At 40.1% G+C, this 17551-nt stretch overlaps 1 protein-coding gene across 2 annotated transcripts in view; it reads right to left on the bottom strand.

Moving 5' to 3' along the window:
• The window catches only part of LOC117447921 (solute carrier family 66 member 2), a 145171-nt gene that overhangs the window by 89176 nt on the left and 38444 nt on the right, over positions 1–17551 (bottom strand). For both annotated transcript variants that reach the window (XM_071203468.1, XM_034084928.2), the window contains exon 4: positions 15297–15513. In XM_071203468.1, coding sequence (XP_071059569.1) covers positions 15297–15513 — 217 coding nt within the window. The remainder of the gene's footprint in view (positions 1–15296; positions 15514–17551) is intronic.

The raw sequence follows: 17551 nt of genomic DNA, 5'->3' as shown, positions 1-17551 counted from the left end.
AACTATAATGATCATATAAAGATGTGCCTCTACCTCACTGGTTGTAGAAAAAGCTTCTTATATTCGTTAGCATAGCTAGCTAACCAGATGCTAATAACAACACAGTTATTGACTGTATGATCAGTATGACAGAGGAACAGATCGCCACTGGGCTTTCAACTGCGGCATGTGTACGGCTCCTTATGGGTACTGACATTTGTGAAGTCCCGGCCCGGAGCATAGATCTATATGGCGCTGCTTATGGGTACTGCAATTTCTGGAAGTGCCGGAGTGACGTTCTGGTGCTCTCCGTCAGAACTGCACCCGTGTCAGACGAGACATATACCACGTGATGACACGTTAGGCTCGTGTTGTGTTCAAGGACCCTGACCTTGGCTAGGAAAAACAGGCCCTCACTTGTTTAATTTTTTTGCGGTCTAGATTTCTCAATTTTTTTTCTTTTTTGCTTGTGTTTATCGTGTTTATAAATTACCTGTTTACCAATTGTCGGGGGCCGGAGGTTCCCCACCCCTGATCTACTGTGACGTGTTTATATGCTTTAATGTTTTTTCTCATACTGCCTGGGCTGCAGCACCTCTTTTCACCCTCTGTCTGAAACCAGAACCCCATCTGCTTTGATCGGTTAGCTGGCAAGCTCTGTTTGATTGGTCAACCGCTTAGAGATGTCCCGCCTCTTAGCCATGTACAACGTGCCAATAGAAGTTCTAGTGGTACATAGGGATGGGATTTTAGCCTTTACAGACCATTTAAATGCTTAACACAAACCTATATAACAGCCTACAGGAAAGAGATAAACCCAAACAGCATAATAGGGACCCTTTTAAGTTCAAAAATACATACAGATTGAAACCAGGATCAAGATTGATAACTGTTACAACGCTGAGCTCGTATGTAATGGAACTAGCATACATGAAAGAATCAAGCAGAACATTTGATTTTTGTTGCAACTTTAATCTTGCACTAAATGTTTAAATTAAAGGCTTTTTAAGGACCTCTGTTCAAAAGAAGGTCAAAGTCCTTGTTATTCTCTCCATTTTTTAAGGATTTAATAGACCTATGGGAACCATGGGTCTATTAAATCTAGCAGGAGTTATTATGCAACCTACAAGATGTCTATCCAGTGAGTTTTGGTAGCGGGCAAGACACACACTGCATTGTAGTTTAGTGTGCTGATTGTGTCCTTGGGCAAGACACTTCGCCCTAAACTGCTCCTGTGGGTATTGTCCACAGTATTCAATGTATTACATGTCTAATATACAGTAATATGTAATGTAAAGCATTTAAAATAAATACAATGCATTATTAGATTGAGAAAGAACATTAATTCACCAGCCAATCCTTGACACCTTTACTCATCCCTTTAGTACAAATAAAAGACACCATATTCTGCATTGGCTCCAATTAATGGTACTAGTATTCAATAAATCATGTGCTGTACAACTGTCCCATATTAGGTAGCATATGCAAGGGAAACATTCAACTTGGACAGACAGGTCCAACAATAATGAAACAATTAGCTAATTATTAAGAAAAAGAGAAAATGAATGCATGACAATTGTAATGATCTATTACTTGGTGAAGCAAAGATACCACAGAACACTTAATTGATTAATACAAAATCACGAGTTGCTACCTACACAATATACAGAATGTGCTGAAGGCAAGCATTGGTTAGACTTAACCTAAATCTGGTTGAGAGAGGTGTCCAGGTTTGATTTATTTATTATAAGGAATCATTCTGTAAACTTTCATTGTTATGCGGATGATACTCAACTATATTTATCAATCAAGCCTGATGAAATTAATCATCTAAATAAAATTCAAGACTGCCTTAAGGACTTAAAAACGTGGATGACCTTAAACTTTTTGATGTTAAACAAGACCAAAACTGAAATTATTGTACTTGGCCCGAAGAATCTACGAAACAAATTATCTAAAGATATACTAACTATGGATGGCATTCATTTGGCCTCCAGTGAGACTATAAGGAATCTTGGTGTTATATTTGATCAGGATTTATCCTTTAACGCCCACATAAAATCAATTTCAAGGACCGCCTACTTCCATCTACGTAACATTGCAAAAATCAGGCATATCTTGCCTCAAAACGATGCAGAGAAACTAGTCCATGCATTTGTTACTTCAAGGCTGGATTATTGTAACTCCTTATTATCAGGGTGTACCAAGAAGTCAGTCAAGTCGCTTCAGCTGATTCAAAATGCTGCGGCTCGTGTACTAACCAGAGTTAGGAAAAGGGACCACATTACTCCTGTTCTGGCTGCCTTACACTGGCTCCCTATAGAACACAGGATAGAATTTAAAATTCTTCTTCTCGCCTACAAAGCCCTTAATGGGCAGGCGCCATCTTACCTTAAAGAACTCATTATACCCTACTGTCCTACTAGGGCATTGCGTTCCAAGAATGCAGGGTTGTTGGTTGTTCCTAGAGTCTCTAAAAGTACAATGGGAGCCAGAGCCTTTTCTTATCAAGCTCCACATTTGTGGAATCAGCTTCCCGTTTGTGTTCGGGCGGCAGACACCCTATCCGTTTTTAAGAGTGCGCTTAAGATCTTCCTTTTTGATAAAGCTTATAGTTAGGGCTGATTAGATTCAGCCCCTAGTTTTGCTGATATAGGCTTAGTTTGTCGGGGGACATCTTACTTCTTCCTTCTCTCTGTCTGTACCTGTGTACTCTCATGTTCCGATTAACCCAGCTTCCCCACATTTCTTTCTTTTTGGTGTCTATATACGCCGGGATCCGGAGACATGGATGATCCTGCGGTCCTGTGTCCTGGATCTTGAGTCGTGGCTGTGGTCCTGGATCATAGGTCCTGGATGGATATCCTCGTGGATTCATCTTCCTATTATACACACATGCATTTCCAAACATTTGGACTACCTATGTTGCAAATGTATTATCTTTTCAATTTACACACGGCATCTATTGCACGTCTGTCCGTCCTGGGAGAGGGATCCCTCCTCTGTTGCTCTCCCTGAGGTTTCTCCCATTTTTCCCTTTAAACTGGGTTTTCTTTGGAAGTTTTTCCTTGTACGATGTGAGGGTCTAAAGACAGAGGGTGTCATACTGTCATACTGATATTCTGTACACACTGTGAAGACCACTGAGACAAATGTAACATTTGTGATATTGGGCTATATAAATAAACATTGATTGATTGATTTCATGTATTGGCATAACCATATTACTTGTAACAATAGGGATAAGAACGCTAACAAGAACTCTTTCACTGCAGCTGGGTGATTTATTGCAAAGTGATACTTCATTAAAAAAGGTAATACAATGAAACTCCACACTTCGCCTCTTTTGACCTCCCTGCAAATCTCCCCCAGTCCCTAACGCCGTGCCTCTGCTGGTTTATCTGTATACCAATCTGTCTCTGTTTTTGTACTCATCCCTCACACCCCCTCCACTACGCCTTCCCCTTCTTCATTACCAATCTCCCCCTTTAACCTGCTTCTAATCTCTTCTGTGCCTTTACCCCTGTCAACTCTTCAACCTGCCTCCTCTGCGGCCTTCACCTTGTCCACTGCCCAAGGGACCACCCAATGGATGAATGAAATGGATTTGGGAAGAAATAAGGAAAGACAACGAGACAGATAGATGGCTGAATAAAGGTTTTTGTGCAATTAAACGGTCTGCGAAGGCTTCAATCCCAAAGTTCCCTCCTAATGGCTAGCGCTCGACACATTGTACGTGATAGGCTCAGGGGAGGAACTTCTCTAAGCGGTTAACCAAACCAAGAACAGACTGGGCTCTGGTTTCAGACAGAGGGTGAAAAGAGGTGCTGCAGCACAGGCAGGTATGAGAAAAATAAAGACCTTTTTGAACATTCAAATATGGAAACATGTCACAGTAGAGGAACACAATACAATAATTAAACCTGATAATTAGCATAATAAGGCTCCTTTAAAAATCAGGATACATTTTCAGAAGGAAATATACAAAAAAAGTAAGTACATATTACATTTTGATGTGCAGTAGATCAGAATTGTAAGTGGAACAGGCTGCTATCAGGTTTCTGAACCCCAGCAAATAAGTTTGTAAATGTACATTTTCTGACTGCGATGCAAAGTAAAAAAAGGAGAAGGTGAATGCGTAGCCAATTGCATAGCTGTCTTGTAACTCTTACAGAAACAATGTGGACTAAATTCTACATTGCTAAAAATCACTGGCAAAAAACACATTTCCATTTCAGGCTGATCTGCTGCCTTAACTCTTACACTTAATCTGTAATACCTTTGGATAGGTACATCTGTCTGGATTTTTGTGCGATTTTTCAGATCTTGTAACCAATAGAACATTGTAGGACACATTATCTGCTTCTGTTGTGAAGATAAGTGGTGGCTGAACACAACAGTGCATGCTTAAAGCTGTAAGTGGGGAGTGTATGTGTCTCCAGGGGGGCGTTAGGCACTCATAATTGTTTCATAATACTAATACACAACTCTTTGGACACTGGAGCAGCATGGGATGATGTTGAGAGCTTCAAGTTTCAATCGCCTCTTCCATCTCTTTTTCTGTCAACCCACAAATGTGTGCATTGGCATGATGTGTGGGTCCACGTTTGTGTACACATATATGCGCCCACACTTGAGGTTGTGTGCGAGGTGGTTAACAGCGGGGTTGTAGCTCTCCCCGAGGGGAGGGGGGGGCACATCGAGAGAGAGAAATTCAAAGGGCCCAACAAGAGAGAAGCTGAGCTGCTATTAACCCACTAACTATGAATTATGCATGTTGATCGATCGCACACAGCCAAACAACGAAAACATTCCTAACACTGCCAGAAAGAGATGGATTCTACTTCACAAAATGAAGCAGACGGGAGGAGAGTAGAAGGAGTATCAGACAGAGTTGCTCAGCGATATTTTTGGTACTTTTTCAAAAAACATAAACAAGCCAGAATAGATAAGATGGCCAGTCTTTGATAGCTATTTCAGTGCAATGACAACATATATGTTATTTAATTCTAAACAACACTCTATTTGTCCTTACTTTGTTTCTTGAATAAAAAGTCAGCAGGGGTTGCACTTTGAAAATAAAAAAGAAGCAGACTCAAAAGGCTTCCTATTCTTCTAAAAGGTTTTTTAATTTGCCAATAGGAGCATTTTGATTAGTGTACACAATTAGGCAAGAACTGTAGTGCAGACAACAGAAGGCAATCCCTGTCACTTATTTTAACCTTACAGGAGATTAAGATCAACATAACGATAAACGTACCCTTATATGTAATAGATACAAATAATCTATAGGACACTTAAGAACATTAACCAATACAAAAGTGATACAAAATACATGTACAAAAGAATGGACACAAGTTTTCCTTTTTCCCAAATAAAAGGAAAAACTCGTAAAAGTTTGGACCATGATCTTCGGATGTCTGATGACGGATACTAGTAATAGTACGGACACTTTTGAAACTCTGTCCAAAATGTTTGGGTCACTCATTTAGTACAAGAAGTCCAAGTATCTGGATCCTGTTTTGTATTGATTGACATTTAATTAGTAGATGTCCAGAAATTAAAAAAGTAGATGTCCAGTTCAAGATAGGAGAAGACTTCCGTATCTCAGGTCGTACAGTTACTTTTTTGACGTTATTATTTACGATTATGGTAAATGGTTAAATTGGTTAATTCCTGGAATATATATCAGTGCTGCAATAAAAAGTTGGTACCATGTTACTGCAACTAAATCAAAAGCCAACCCATACACAATAGAAACGTATATTAACTGATAAAAGTGAATCGACAGTGCAGCCTTGAGTTCAGCAGTTTTCACTGTTGCACTAGTACAGTGGTTCTCAAACTTTTTCTGTCAGGCCCCCCCTTTGGAGAAAAAAAAAGTCGGGGCCCCCCAACACAGATAGTCAGGCTCAGTGGTGGCGCCAGAGATTTATTTTGGGGGTACTGTGGGGTAGCTTGACGTTTCATAGAGGGTGCTCAAACATTTAGGGTTTCCCATTAATGTACCGGGCGCTACAGTGGAATGTTCTACTGCAACACTCCCCACGCAAATACACAGTGTACCCGCGACTGTTACAATGAAGGCTCGATAATCAGCTCACGGTATATAGGTGTAAGCAGGGGTAAAGTGCTATTTTTTATAGGTGGTGTGTGGACCTCACATAGGGGGGTCTGGGGGCAAGCTCCCCCCGGAAGATTTTAAATATTGAAGTTAAAAGCATCAATCTGGTGCACTTTGAGAGCAAAATTAAGAGTTCTATGGATACCTCTCTCAACACAGAACTGTAAACAGATTTACTATTTCTTTATGGATATTTTACAAATCACCCTTTTAAACTTTATTCATTTTTTAATGTCATATAGTATTTCATACCTGTTTTTAATTTATTCTCTTCTTTTTTTATTACATTACATTACATTGCATTTAGCTGACGCTTTTATCCAAAGCGACTTACAATAAGTACAATCGACCAGGAAGACACAACCTTGAAGAAAACAGAATCATATAAGTACATCAGGTTTCATAGAGCCAAAAAGTATGAAACCTGTGCCTCGTAAATAATTGTTTACATTAATGGTGACCAAAACGTTTGAGACCCACTGCGATAACACTTATAACACTCTCCTCCACTTTGCTCCTTATATCCGTTAGCGTAGCTCGCTAGCCCCAGAAGCTAACATCAACGATCTCCGGTACCGGTGCTCTCTCTCTCACCGGTACGCACACAAAATGGCTCGTTCCACACACACACAGAGCCGAGCTTTAATGAAACACAGAGACCCAGACGTAATAGTACTGTATCATATTATTTTCCGAATCGATAATTTTTCAAAATATGATTTTCTTTTTTTTTGTAATAACCATTTTTCCTCCTGGTCTCTCGCTCTCCCCCTGTCATGCCTCTGCGCCCTCCACTTTGAGAACCACTGCACTAGTATGTTAGTTTACATAATAAAGAGCATGGCGGTCGACAGTGTTTTTGTTACGATTATTGTGTTATGTCACGTTTTGTATGTCTTGTTTTGGGTGGTCCTTCTTCCTGTGTTTTTCCCCTGCCGTTAGTTTCCCTGGTGTTTCTGATTGTGTTCACCTGTCGCCCTTGTGTTTCTCCTCCCCTGCCCGGCTGTTTCTCGTCTTGTGATTACCCCTCCGCCTCCCTGTATTTAGTCTTGTCCCTTCCTGTGTTCAGTGTTTGAAATAAAGGCTTTTTTCAGCGTTATCTGCATTTGGGTCCTGCTTGCTTCACTCACACTCACCGTGACAGTTTTTGTGTAAGGAAAGGCAAGGCAAGTTTATTTATATAGCACTTTTCAACACAAGGCAATTCAAAGTGCTTTACAAAAAATGAAAGACATTAAGCATTAAAAAAGAAAAGCTAATAAAATAAACATTAAAAGAAAAAATACATGGATAAAAGTTACAGTGCAGTTTAAGATATGAATAGTTCAATTAAAAGCAGCGACAAAAAGAAAAGTCTTCAGTCTGGATTTAAAAGTAGTCAGAGTTGCAGCGGACCTGCAGGTTTCTGGGAGCTTGTTCCAGATATTTGGAGCATAATAACTGAACGCTGCTTCTCCATGTTTAGTTCTGACTCTGGGGACAGAAAGCTGACCAGTCCCTGAAGACCTGAGAGATCTGGATGGTTCATCATTTAGCAGGAGGTCAGAAATGTATTTTGGGCCTAACCCATTCATTGCTTTATAAACCAGCAGCAGTATTTTGAAATATATTCTTTGACACACAGGAAGCCAGTGTAAAGACTTCAGAACAGGAGTGATGTGATCCACTTTCTTAGTGTCAGTGAGGACTCGAGCAGCGGCGTTCTGAATCAGCTGCAGCTTTCTAATAGATTTTTTAGTGAGACCTGTGAAGACACCATTGCAGTAGTCCAGTCTACTGAAGATACAAGCATGGACAAGTTTTTCCAAATCCTGCTGTGACAGTCTTTTAATCTTAGATATGTTCTTTAGGTGATAGGAGGCTGATTTAGTAACTGTTTTAATGTGACTGTTGAAACTCAGGTCAGAGTCCATGACTACACCTAGATTTCTGGCTTTATCTGTTGGTTTGAACATTGCACACTGAAGCTCAGCGCTAACTTTTAAACGTTCTGCCTTGGCTCCAAAAACCATTACCTCAGTTTTATCTTTGTTTAATTGGAGAAAGTTCTGACACATCCAGTCATTGATTTGTTCAATGCACTTACTCAGTGTTTGAATTGGAGCATAGTCTCCTGGTGAAATTGTTACATACATTTGTGTGTCATCCGCATAGCTATGGTAACTTATTTTGTTGTTCTTCATTATCTGAGCCAGTGGTAGCATGTAGATGTTAAAGATAAGAGGCCCCAAGATGGAGCCTGTCCTGGGGGTTGTCAACATGGATGTTAAAATCACCAACAATGACTAGACAGTCAAAGTCAATACACACTATGGACAGCAGTTCAGTAAAGTCATCAAAAAAGCTTGCACAGTATTTGGGTGGTCTATAGATATTTAGGAACAGAGCTCGAGAGGAGCATTTCAGCTGAAGGGCCACATATTCAAAAGAATCAAAGTTTCCATACGATGTCTTCCTGCATTGAATGGAATCATTGAACAGAATAACAACTCCACCCCCTTTCTTATGCATTCTTTCCTGACTCATAAAACTAAAGTTGGGAGGGGTTGATTCGATAAGAACAGCTGTACTGTTATTTTGTTCAATCCAAGTTTCTGTTAAAAACATAAAATCAAGATTGTGCTCAGTGATAAAATCATTGATTAAAAATGTTTTTCCTGCCAAAGACCTGACATTTAATAAAGCTAGTTTAAGTGCGTTAAACACACTATCAGTCATGTTTTTTGTGTAGGTCTCTTTAGAATTGTAGCCTTGACAATCAACATAAGTTCATTGGCATAACGGAACATAATGTTATAGTGCTAACAAATGCACTTAACCTTGCCTAGTGTCCTCTTTTTACTCCACACATAAGAATAACACATTTGTAAATGCATGAATACAGTACTGCCACAAGCCTACTGTATGCACAGCTTAAACTCCCCAAAGTGCTCTCCTCTAAATCCCAACCATGTAATGTAGAAACAAACGACACGTGAGTTCTCATAACACAATCTCCTTCCATGTCTTGCCCCAGGACATACATGACTGTAATTTAACAGTGAGAGCTACTACACAAATAAAACAATGGCTTTGATCGTGTTAACTCTACCCCAAGCAAACACTATTATATGTGCTCCGCTTACACATTATACTTTACCCATGAAATCAATGCAGACTTTTGACATCCCTACAAACACAGCTCACATACAGATACAACATTTACTAATCTCAGTGATGGAAGTTAACATGTTCGTTGAGAAAATCCTGTTATCTTGCCAAATCGTGTTGAAATAATTAAACATTTCCACAGTATATCCATCACACTTCCTGTAACTAGCTCCTGTAAAGACATGGCTTCTTTTAAATATTTTTCAATAAGTCAAAAGTGTAAAAAAAGGTAATACATCCTCACATTAAAATACTTGAACACATTAAATGTTTGATTTTTTCTATTTCAATAAGTTAAAGATTAAACTACTATACCAAAATGATGATGATGAACCTAGCCTATATGAAGTTTTGATTAATTAACTTAATATTTGTAGCTTTGTTAGCTGTATAAAGTTGCAAGAACAAGTATGTGAACCCTTTGGATTCTCCACACATAGCGTTGTGTGTTCCTTCCAAACAACTCAACTTTGGTTTCATCTGTCCACAGAACATGTTGCCAGAAGTGGCTGTGGAACATCCAGGTGCTCTTTTGCAAACTTCAAACGTGCAGCAATGTTGTTTCTGGACAGCAGTGGCTTCCTCCGTGGTGTCCTCCCATGAACTCCATTCTTATTCAGTGTTTTACGTATCGTAGATTCGTCAACAGAGATGTTAGCATGTGCCAGAGATTTCTTTAAGTCTCTAGCTGACACTCTAGGATTCTTCTTCACCTCATTGAGCATTCTGCGCTGTGCTCTTGCAGTCATCTTCACAGGACGGCAACTCCTAGGGAGAGTAGCGACAGTGCTGAACTTTCTCCATTTATAGACAAGTTGTCTTACCGTGGACTGAAGAACATCAAGGCTTTTAGAGATACTTTTGGAACCCTTTCCAGCTTTATGCAAGTCAACAATTCTTAACCGTAGGTCTTCTGAGAGCTCTGTTGTGCGAGGCATGGTTCACATCTGGCAATGCTTCTTAAGAATAGCTAATTCAAAACTGGTGTGTATTTTTTACAGGGCAGGGCAGCTTCAACCAACACCTCCAATCTCGTCTCATTGATTGGACTCCAGGTTGGCTGACTCCTGACTCCAATTAGCTCTTGAAGAAGTCTTTAGCCTCGGGGTTCACATACTTGTTCCACCCTGCACTGTGAATGTTTACATGGTGTGTTCAATAAAAACATGAAAACATATAATTGTTTGTGTGGTATTAGTTTAAGCAGACTGTGTGTGTCTATTGTTGTGACTTAGAAGAAGATCAGAACACATTTTATGACCAACTTATGCAGAAATCCAGGTCATTCCAAAGGGTTCACATACTTTTTCTTGCAACTGTATATAGCGATTAAAAACAAACGGGACAAATTCATTTAAAAAAAGATAACTGAGTTGCCAGTTTCGGTACGTCAATTACTTTCTTCATTCCATACTTCTATATAAAAATATAGTCCAATGCTGTCCATTTAAAAGAATAGGCTACATTTTTTTTAAATGTATGATCAAATATCCCTCAGACTTCAACATTTTGTTTTGTTACCATCACCTACAGTTTTAAGGCTAGCAGCTCAGTTAGTTTTCTAAATAGCAAAATCACTTTGACCACAACTGTTTATTTTGATAGTACATACTGTAAACAGTGATACAGTTTATTCTTTAATCAAATCTTTTTTCTCTCAGTAATGCATATACACTGTGTACATGTGCTATACTGTTTTGATACCCTTACTTTTGGGACACAAACTCTGGTTCACATATCAGAATGTGCATAAAGGTCATTAACATGTCTGCATGATGTCTTCCAAAGCCAGACTGTAGAGGTACCGGCACTTTTTTCTAAAATGTCCCCAAGGTAATAGTCGCCTCAAGAGAAATGTGAAGCCACCATTTGGCTGTCAATGAAGGGACATGTTAATAGGACCACCATTAACTTGAATGGTCTTAGTCTTTTGGCTCGACTAGTAGTTTGACTACTTTTCACATTCATGATATAGGCATATAGGGTACTGAATCCAGAGGTTAATTGCAACCTGAGAATAATTTATATAAGCCTTTCTTGTTGATAAGTTCTGGCTTTCCTGGTTATTTAAATGTTTTACTGTTTGTCGCTTATCTTCACCATCAACCTGAGTCTCCAGAGGGTCCCTGTGCTGTGGAGGACGTCCTGCCTTGTTCCTGTGCCTCAGCCACGGTGTCCCAGTGGCTACAAGTACTTAAACTAAAATGATGCAACTGTCACAAAACCTAATTTCCCCCAGGATAGATAATGTATTTGGATTTTGTTTATCATAACTTACTTTAGGTTTTGGTGTATTTCAATCTGCTCTGTCCACTTTTTCTCATCTACTTCTGCTGTTCTACACAAGGAAAGTAAACTAACACATAAATAAGTATCAGGTAAGTAGGTAAGCAATACTCTGCCTACTTTTCAGTTATCAGGACAGACAGACTGCCACTGTTGGAGTCTCCTCAATTTCACTGAGTGACTTTACAAAAGTTGGCAGCTTTTGGTGCACGGCTGGGAGAGGGAAACTGGAAAGGAGGCAAAAAAGATAAAGTTTAATGAGAGTAGGAGAAAAACAGGCGGACTCCCCAGGCAGCAGAGCATAAAGTGCTGAGCAATCATTCAGGCACAAAAACACACTGTTGTTTATATAAAACAAATCACAACGTTACCAATCAATTGTGGGTTCCACCTGAGTAATGAGTGCTTTCAAAGGCCAAGCATGTGAGTCAAGGAACAAACGCTGTAGGATGAAAATCCGGCATCTCCGTAAGGTCAGTGTGTAATGAATAAGCATACACAGCTTTATTCCTTGACGGAACAATAAGCTGAATTTCCAAAACAATATGAAGTGGTGGAAATAAGCTAGAGGGCTAGATGTGGGGGATATTGTGTAGAACACGCACAAATCTCACAACCATTGACGGCAATAACTTAAAGGGGCCCTATTATACTTGTCCCTTTCCTGTAGTGCGTTATAAAGGTTTCAGTGCGTGTGAATGGTCTGCAAATGATAATTTCCCAAAGTTCCCTCTAGACGGACTTCCACACTCCCCCACTGCCTGAAACGCCTCAATTTGACTTTGTCTACTTCCGTACCATAGTGACATCATAGGTTAAGGGGTTAAGAGGTTGATACATCGCAACAGAGCAGGCCAAATAACTAATCAGCGCAGACTGGGCTCTGGTTTCAGACAGAGGGTGAAAAGAGGTGCTGCAGCACATGAGAAATATGAGAAAAATAAAGAGCTTTTTGAACATTAAAGCATGTAAACATGTCACAGTGGTTGTCTTAAAATACAATAATGAAACCAGAAAATGAGCTTAAAAGGGCCCCTTTAACACCTGGATTTGTTGGTATTGGGACAGAGGCTCAACTTTTAAAGCGGTCTTATTTTAGATTTGTAGTCAGCACCAGAGTTCTCAAGACAGTTGGAAATATATAATTGGACCAAATCTACTATGCAGACCAAAAGCACAGCTAAGAGATGAGGCAATATTTAAAAGGGGATTACTTCCTGATCTTTATTCTCTCAGTACTGCAATCTACATTCCTCTATATATTTTATTTATCACATACTGCTGTTTTTTCTTTTTAATACCTTATCTCTAGTCTACCTTTCTCCTTTCTCTGTCTTATAGGATATTTCCATCTCCGCTCTGTCCCTTCCTCCGTTTCCCCGGAGTAGTGGTATTATTGTGCAAAGTGTCAATATTGACCAGGCAGCATAATTACGCTAAGCATGACTGAACGTGCCTGCGTGTGTCTCCCTCAGACTCCCTTTTCCCCAACATGAATCTCTGTAAAGGTTATCAAATGGGCGAGCTGGAAAAGGTGAGCAGTCCTTGATGAAATGGATCCACACACTCACCCTCACACCTTTGGAACAGGACCCGGGGGAATCTGACTGAACAACAACAATGAACTGTTTCAAATAGGATAGCGTGAGAGGAGGCTCAGACTCCGTGCCACATCATCACATCTGGAAAAACTGTTTGTTCAAGCTTAACTGACCAAATGGGAGAATCGTTATGTATGCGTGATGTGGGTCAAACGATCTGATACATGTTATGTACAGGGACACAGAAGTGCTGAGTGGGCTGGTTTCAGTCGTCCAATTAGCCCAGGGGGGATCGATACGGAGGTAAGAAAATATGACTGAGTATCTGAAAAGGGGCATTAAATATCTTAGAGCAGTGCTTCTCAAAGTGTGGTCCGCGGACCACTGGTGGTCCGTGAGCACCCCCTAGTGGTCCGTGAGTATATTGGTAACATTTCACATTTGAAATAAATACATTTAAGTTTTCCGCACTCTCGCCGGAATATCTCTGCAATGGAGCGAGCTTAAGTTTCACTTTCAATTGCATGATATAACCCAGATAAACATCTTCATCACACATGTTGCCACTTGTTTGTACCAATTTCAGGCGATTTGTAAAAAAACTATGTGTTTTTGGATATTTGTGGAGTTAGGTGGTCCGCGAGTGTTTTTTTATTGGTTAAGTGGTCCTTGGTATGAAAAAGTTTGAGAAACACTGTCTTAGAGTAAAGTTCCAACAACTGTTTGTTTTTGGTGGCTCATAAATCATCACATTACTGAGTAAGCAAGGGCTTTGTTATAAAAGTTTAGCACGTTGATGCTGCCAACTCATTAATCAGTCATCGCTGAGGCAATGTAGTGTTATTGTGTATTTCATCTTTGGCATGAAATTCACTCCGAGTTGTTTGCGTGCTCACAGGAAGTGCGAGCCCAGATGTATACCTGGAGGTGACTTTGTGTGAAATGGAGCATATTACCAAGGAAGAACATCTTGTAATTCATACAGTAAACCACTTATACTGCAGCATCCTTAACTACACCATTGCTTAAAACTAAAGTATATTCAGAGCTTATTCCTGGTGTTTATGGATGGGTGTGTGTAATGAGGTAATATAAATGCCAGCTTTAATTATATTTTCTGTGCATGTGTTTAGGTTTAATAGCTACAGTAACAGTTAATCAATAGAAAACACAGTGAGACTTAAAGGGGAGGTTCACGCCATAATCATATATACATATTTTTCCACCTGTCATTCCCAACAGAGATAGTTGCTGAATGTCACAATAAAATCTTGATTTTAGGACAATCATCATATTCCCTAGTCTTTGTGGCTATTATACTTCTTGAATATTACCTTGAATCAAAATGGGAGAGAGGATGTACAAATATTATATTTTGCTTAGTTTTGTTAAGCTACTTTCAGAGACGAGTGACTAGCCAATCATGCGGCTACACTTCATACCCACACACAATGCAGTGCTCAGTTTTTGCCCAGATGACAGACAAGAGACATAACGGAAATAACGATCATAATTACTATGTTGTTCTGAGCCATTAGGGGCGTAATTGATCTTGCAGTCTTCTACGTGAGGGGCTAATCAATGTACACTTTCACATAATTGTACCAAGAAAACATTCAAAATGCAAGCCAAGCCTTTTGAATACCTCCCTCCTTCACCCTCTACTGCCTCTTTCAATTGAAGGAGACCTTTAATTTGACCTCAAGGAAATTAAACGCGACGTGATGTAGTTATATAATCAGGGACATTTCTTGGAAGGAAAATGTCGATTCTTATTTATAAATGATTTTGGAATGCATGTTAAATTATATTTTGTTGCCTGCAATAATGGCAGTTTAAACAAAAGGCCTGAAAGAGGGAGATTGATATATTTTTCAATTAGTGTGTCACTGTTCCTCACTGGTAATGCATTAATCCTTGTCAATGAAACAGATAACTGTTGGATACTTGTTCAGGACTCAGTCGTGTGGGTTCATTTAAACCTCAACTCTGTTTTTTGTACTTTTAATTTAGTCTCTAATGCTTATAAATGACCTTGTTAGCATATTTCATGAGGAAATAAATCATTTGCACGCCCTGGATATCAGGGTTAATGTGCTTTGGGTGTTGGTGAGCACTGTTATACTTCTGTGGCAGTGTGCTCCTGTAAGCCAGTGTGAGTAAAGTGAGCTATGAGCGTTCTGCAAAGCCCTGCTCGACCTCAAAGTGTGCCGTACCTCATGCCTTTGGTGGAGCAGTTGTGGAAGTTTTGCAGCAGCTGTGGGAAGCCCAGCATGGCCTCGAACATGACGGCCAAGGAGCCCAGCGTCTCCACGAACATGGAGGAGTCCAGCAGCAGCAGGGTGACGACCGCACACAGCACGGTGAAGCCGAAGCAGAAGAGCAGGTAGTCCTCGAACGCGCTCCACTTCCAGAAGTAGCGCACGTCCAAGTCTGGAGAAAGGAGAGAACAAAGCAGAGAGTCAATTGAAAATATATGCAATGTGTTCTTGTTGTGTTTACTATGTAAAATAATTTAAAGGTCTCCTATTATTCTCTTTCTTGGGCATATATTATGGTCTCAGATATATAAAAAACATGTCTCTGAAGTGTGCTCCAAATACCAAATCATGGATTTTAGCATTTCCCATATCCCTGTTTCAGCCCTGTTTTCGAAAGGGCTGATCCAGTGTCTGTAGCTTTAAATGCAAATGAGCTGCTGCTCGCCACGCCCCTCTGTGGAAGTGTTTGCGAGTCTCCGCCTCCCCTTTCAATGCAAAGGTAGCCCACATTTCCGATATGATGTCAAGTCCGAAGCAAATCTGGATCAGCTCCGTTTTACCCCCGTTTTCAGAGGGTTGTATTTTCTGACAATTTGTGAGTCTCCTTACACACCGGGGAAACTCATTTATGTATAAAAGAGATACAAAAAGTGCATTTTGCATAATAGGTGACCTTTAATTGACAGGCAGAAGAGAGAGGCAACAAGATGGAAAGTGAACATTGGAAAAGGTGTGGGTTTGAAGAAAAGAAACCCAACAGAAGAGCTAGAGAGGTGATCGAATGAAGAAGCAAGCAGAGTAAGATTAGGAAGTGTGTGTGTGTGTGTGTGTGTGTGTGTGTGTGTGTGTGTGTGTGTGTGTGTGTGTGTGTGTGTGTGTGTGTGTGTGTGTGTGTGTGTGTGTGTGTGTGTGTGTGTGTGTGTGTGTGTGTGTGTGTGTGTGTGTGTGTGTGTGTGTGTGTGTGTGTGTGTGTGTGTGTGTGTGTGTGTGTGTGTGTGTGTGTGTGTGTGTGTGTGTGTGTGTGTGTTAGTAATGCTGAAAGGTGAGAAGGTTCTTACATGTGCTGATGGGAACAGAGCAAGAGTGACAGGCAGGAATTGAAAGAGGCAAGGGTGATATCGCGGGAAAAAAGACGAAAGGTAGAAAGTGCAGCAATAAGAGGGTTCCATTACAGGAAGCACAGACATTCTGCAAAGACAGCACTCCTAGATCAATACTGTGCATATCCTTAGGTGAGAGGAACAAAGACAGATGAGGTTGTTAAGGACTTTCACATTTTTATGAGAGTGGAATAACCTGGCCTTTTTGGTAGGGCAAGGCAATACATTTAGAAAGTTTATACCTTTGACTCAAAGCTATCTCTCCACTGACTCAGCGCTATTTATCATTCGGACACTGTTCTCTAAAAAAGCTTCTCAACTTCAATTAAAAAGGGCGTAAAGCACCAGACGAGGGCTGTGAAATATATCAATATTATGTGGCGAGCCGTGACTTTTATACCTAGGCCCTCTGACCCCCACCCCTTCCCTCGAGTTATTACGTCACAGCGTATACTTCAGCGGAATATCAAAACAACAACATGGGGTGCAAAACGCATCAATGAAAGCGACCCTCTACCACACAAAACAACACCTGTAAATAACCCTATTTGTGTTCTTTGAAATTGAAAAGGATATTGCATTGTGTTTGTTACTTTCGTTGCAGTTGTATGTCTTAAGTGTAATTTGGCATGCTTTTATTTTGAAGGCGAGTTAAGTTTCTGTTGAGAGGAAGTTGTTGTTGCTATGGAAAGAAGAAAAGTTTCACAGCGGGCGGAACGTGTCACCCATTTAGCGGGAAGATATGATTGGTCAATTGTACTGTCATTTGACATAGCTGGACCGCCTGGACGTCCAACAGCTTCTCTCTTCACAGTAACTCGCAGAGACGAGCTTCTTTCATTTAACCCTTCACATTCCAACAGAAACTGAATAGGCAGATTCGAAGGATTTATTTCTTTGGAAATGTTATTTTAAATACAATTAAATCAAGTTATTTTGGTAAAACTAATGAAAAATAGAACTAAAAAATATTATTTTGTAGAATATCTATATATCACAGAGGGCCTAGAGGGCCCTGACGGCTCGCCACTGGTATAAGGGAATATATATAATCCACATTTTGGATATTGTTATACCCTGTGTTGTTTTTTTACAGTGAAGTGTAATTGT

The sequence above is a fragment of the Pseudochaenichthys georgianus genome, chromosome 6 (assembly GCF_902827115.2).
Source record: "Pseudochaenichthys georgianus chromosome 6, fPseGeo1.2, whole genome shotgun sequence".
Lineage (NCBI taxonomy): Eukaryota > Metazoa > Chordata > Actinopteri > Perciformes > Channichthyidae > Pseudochaenichthys > Pseudochaenichthys georgianus.
This window is presented reverse-complemented; position numbering and strand designations above follow the sequence as displayed.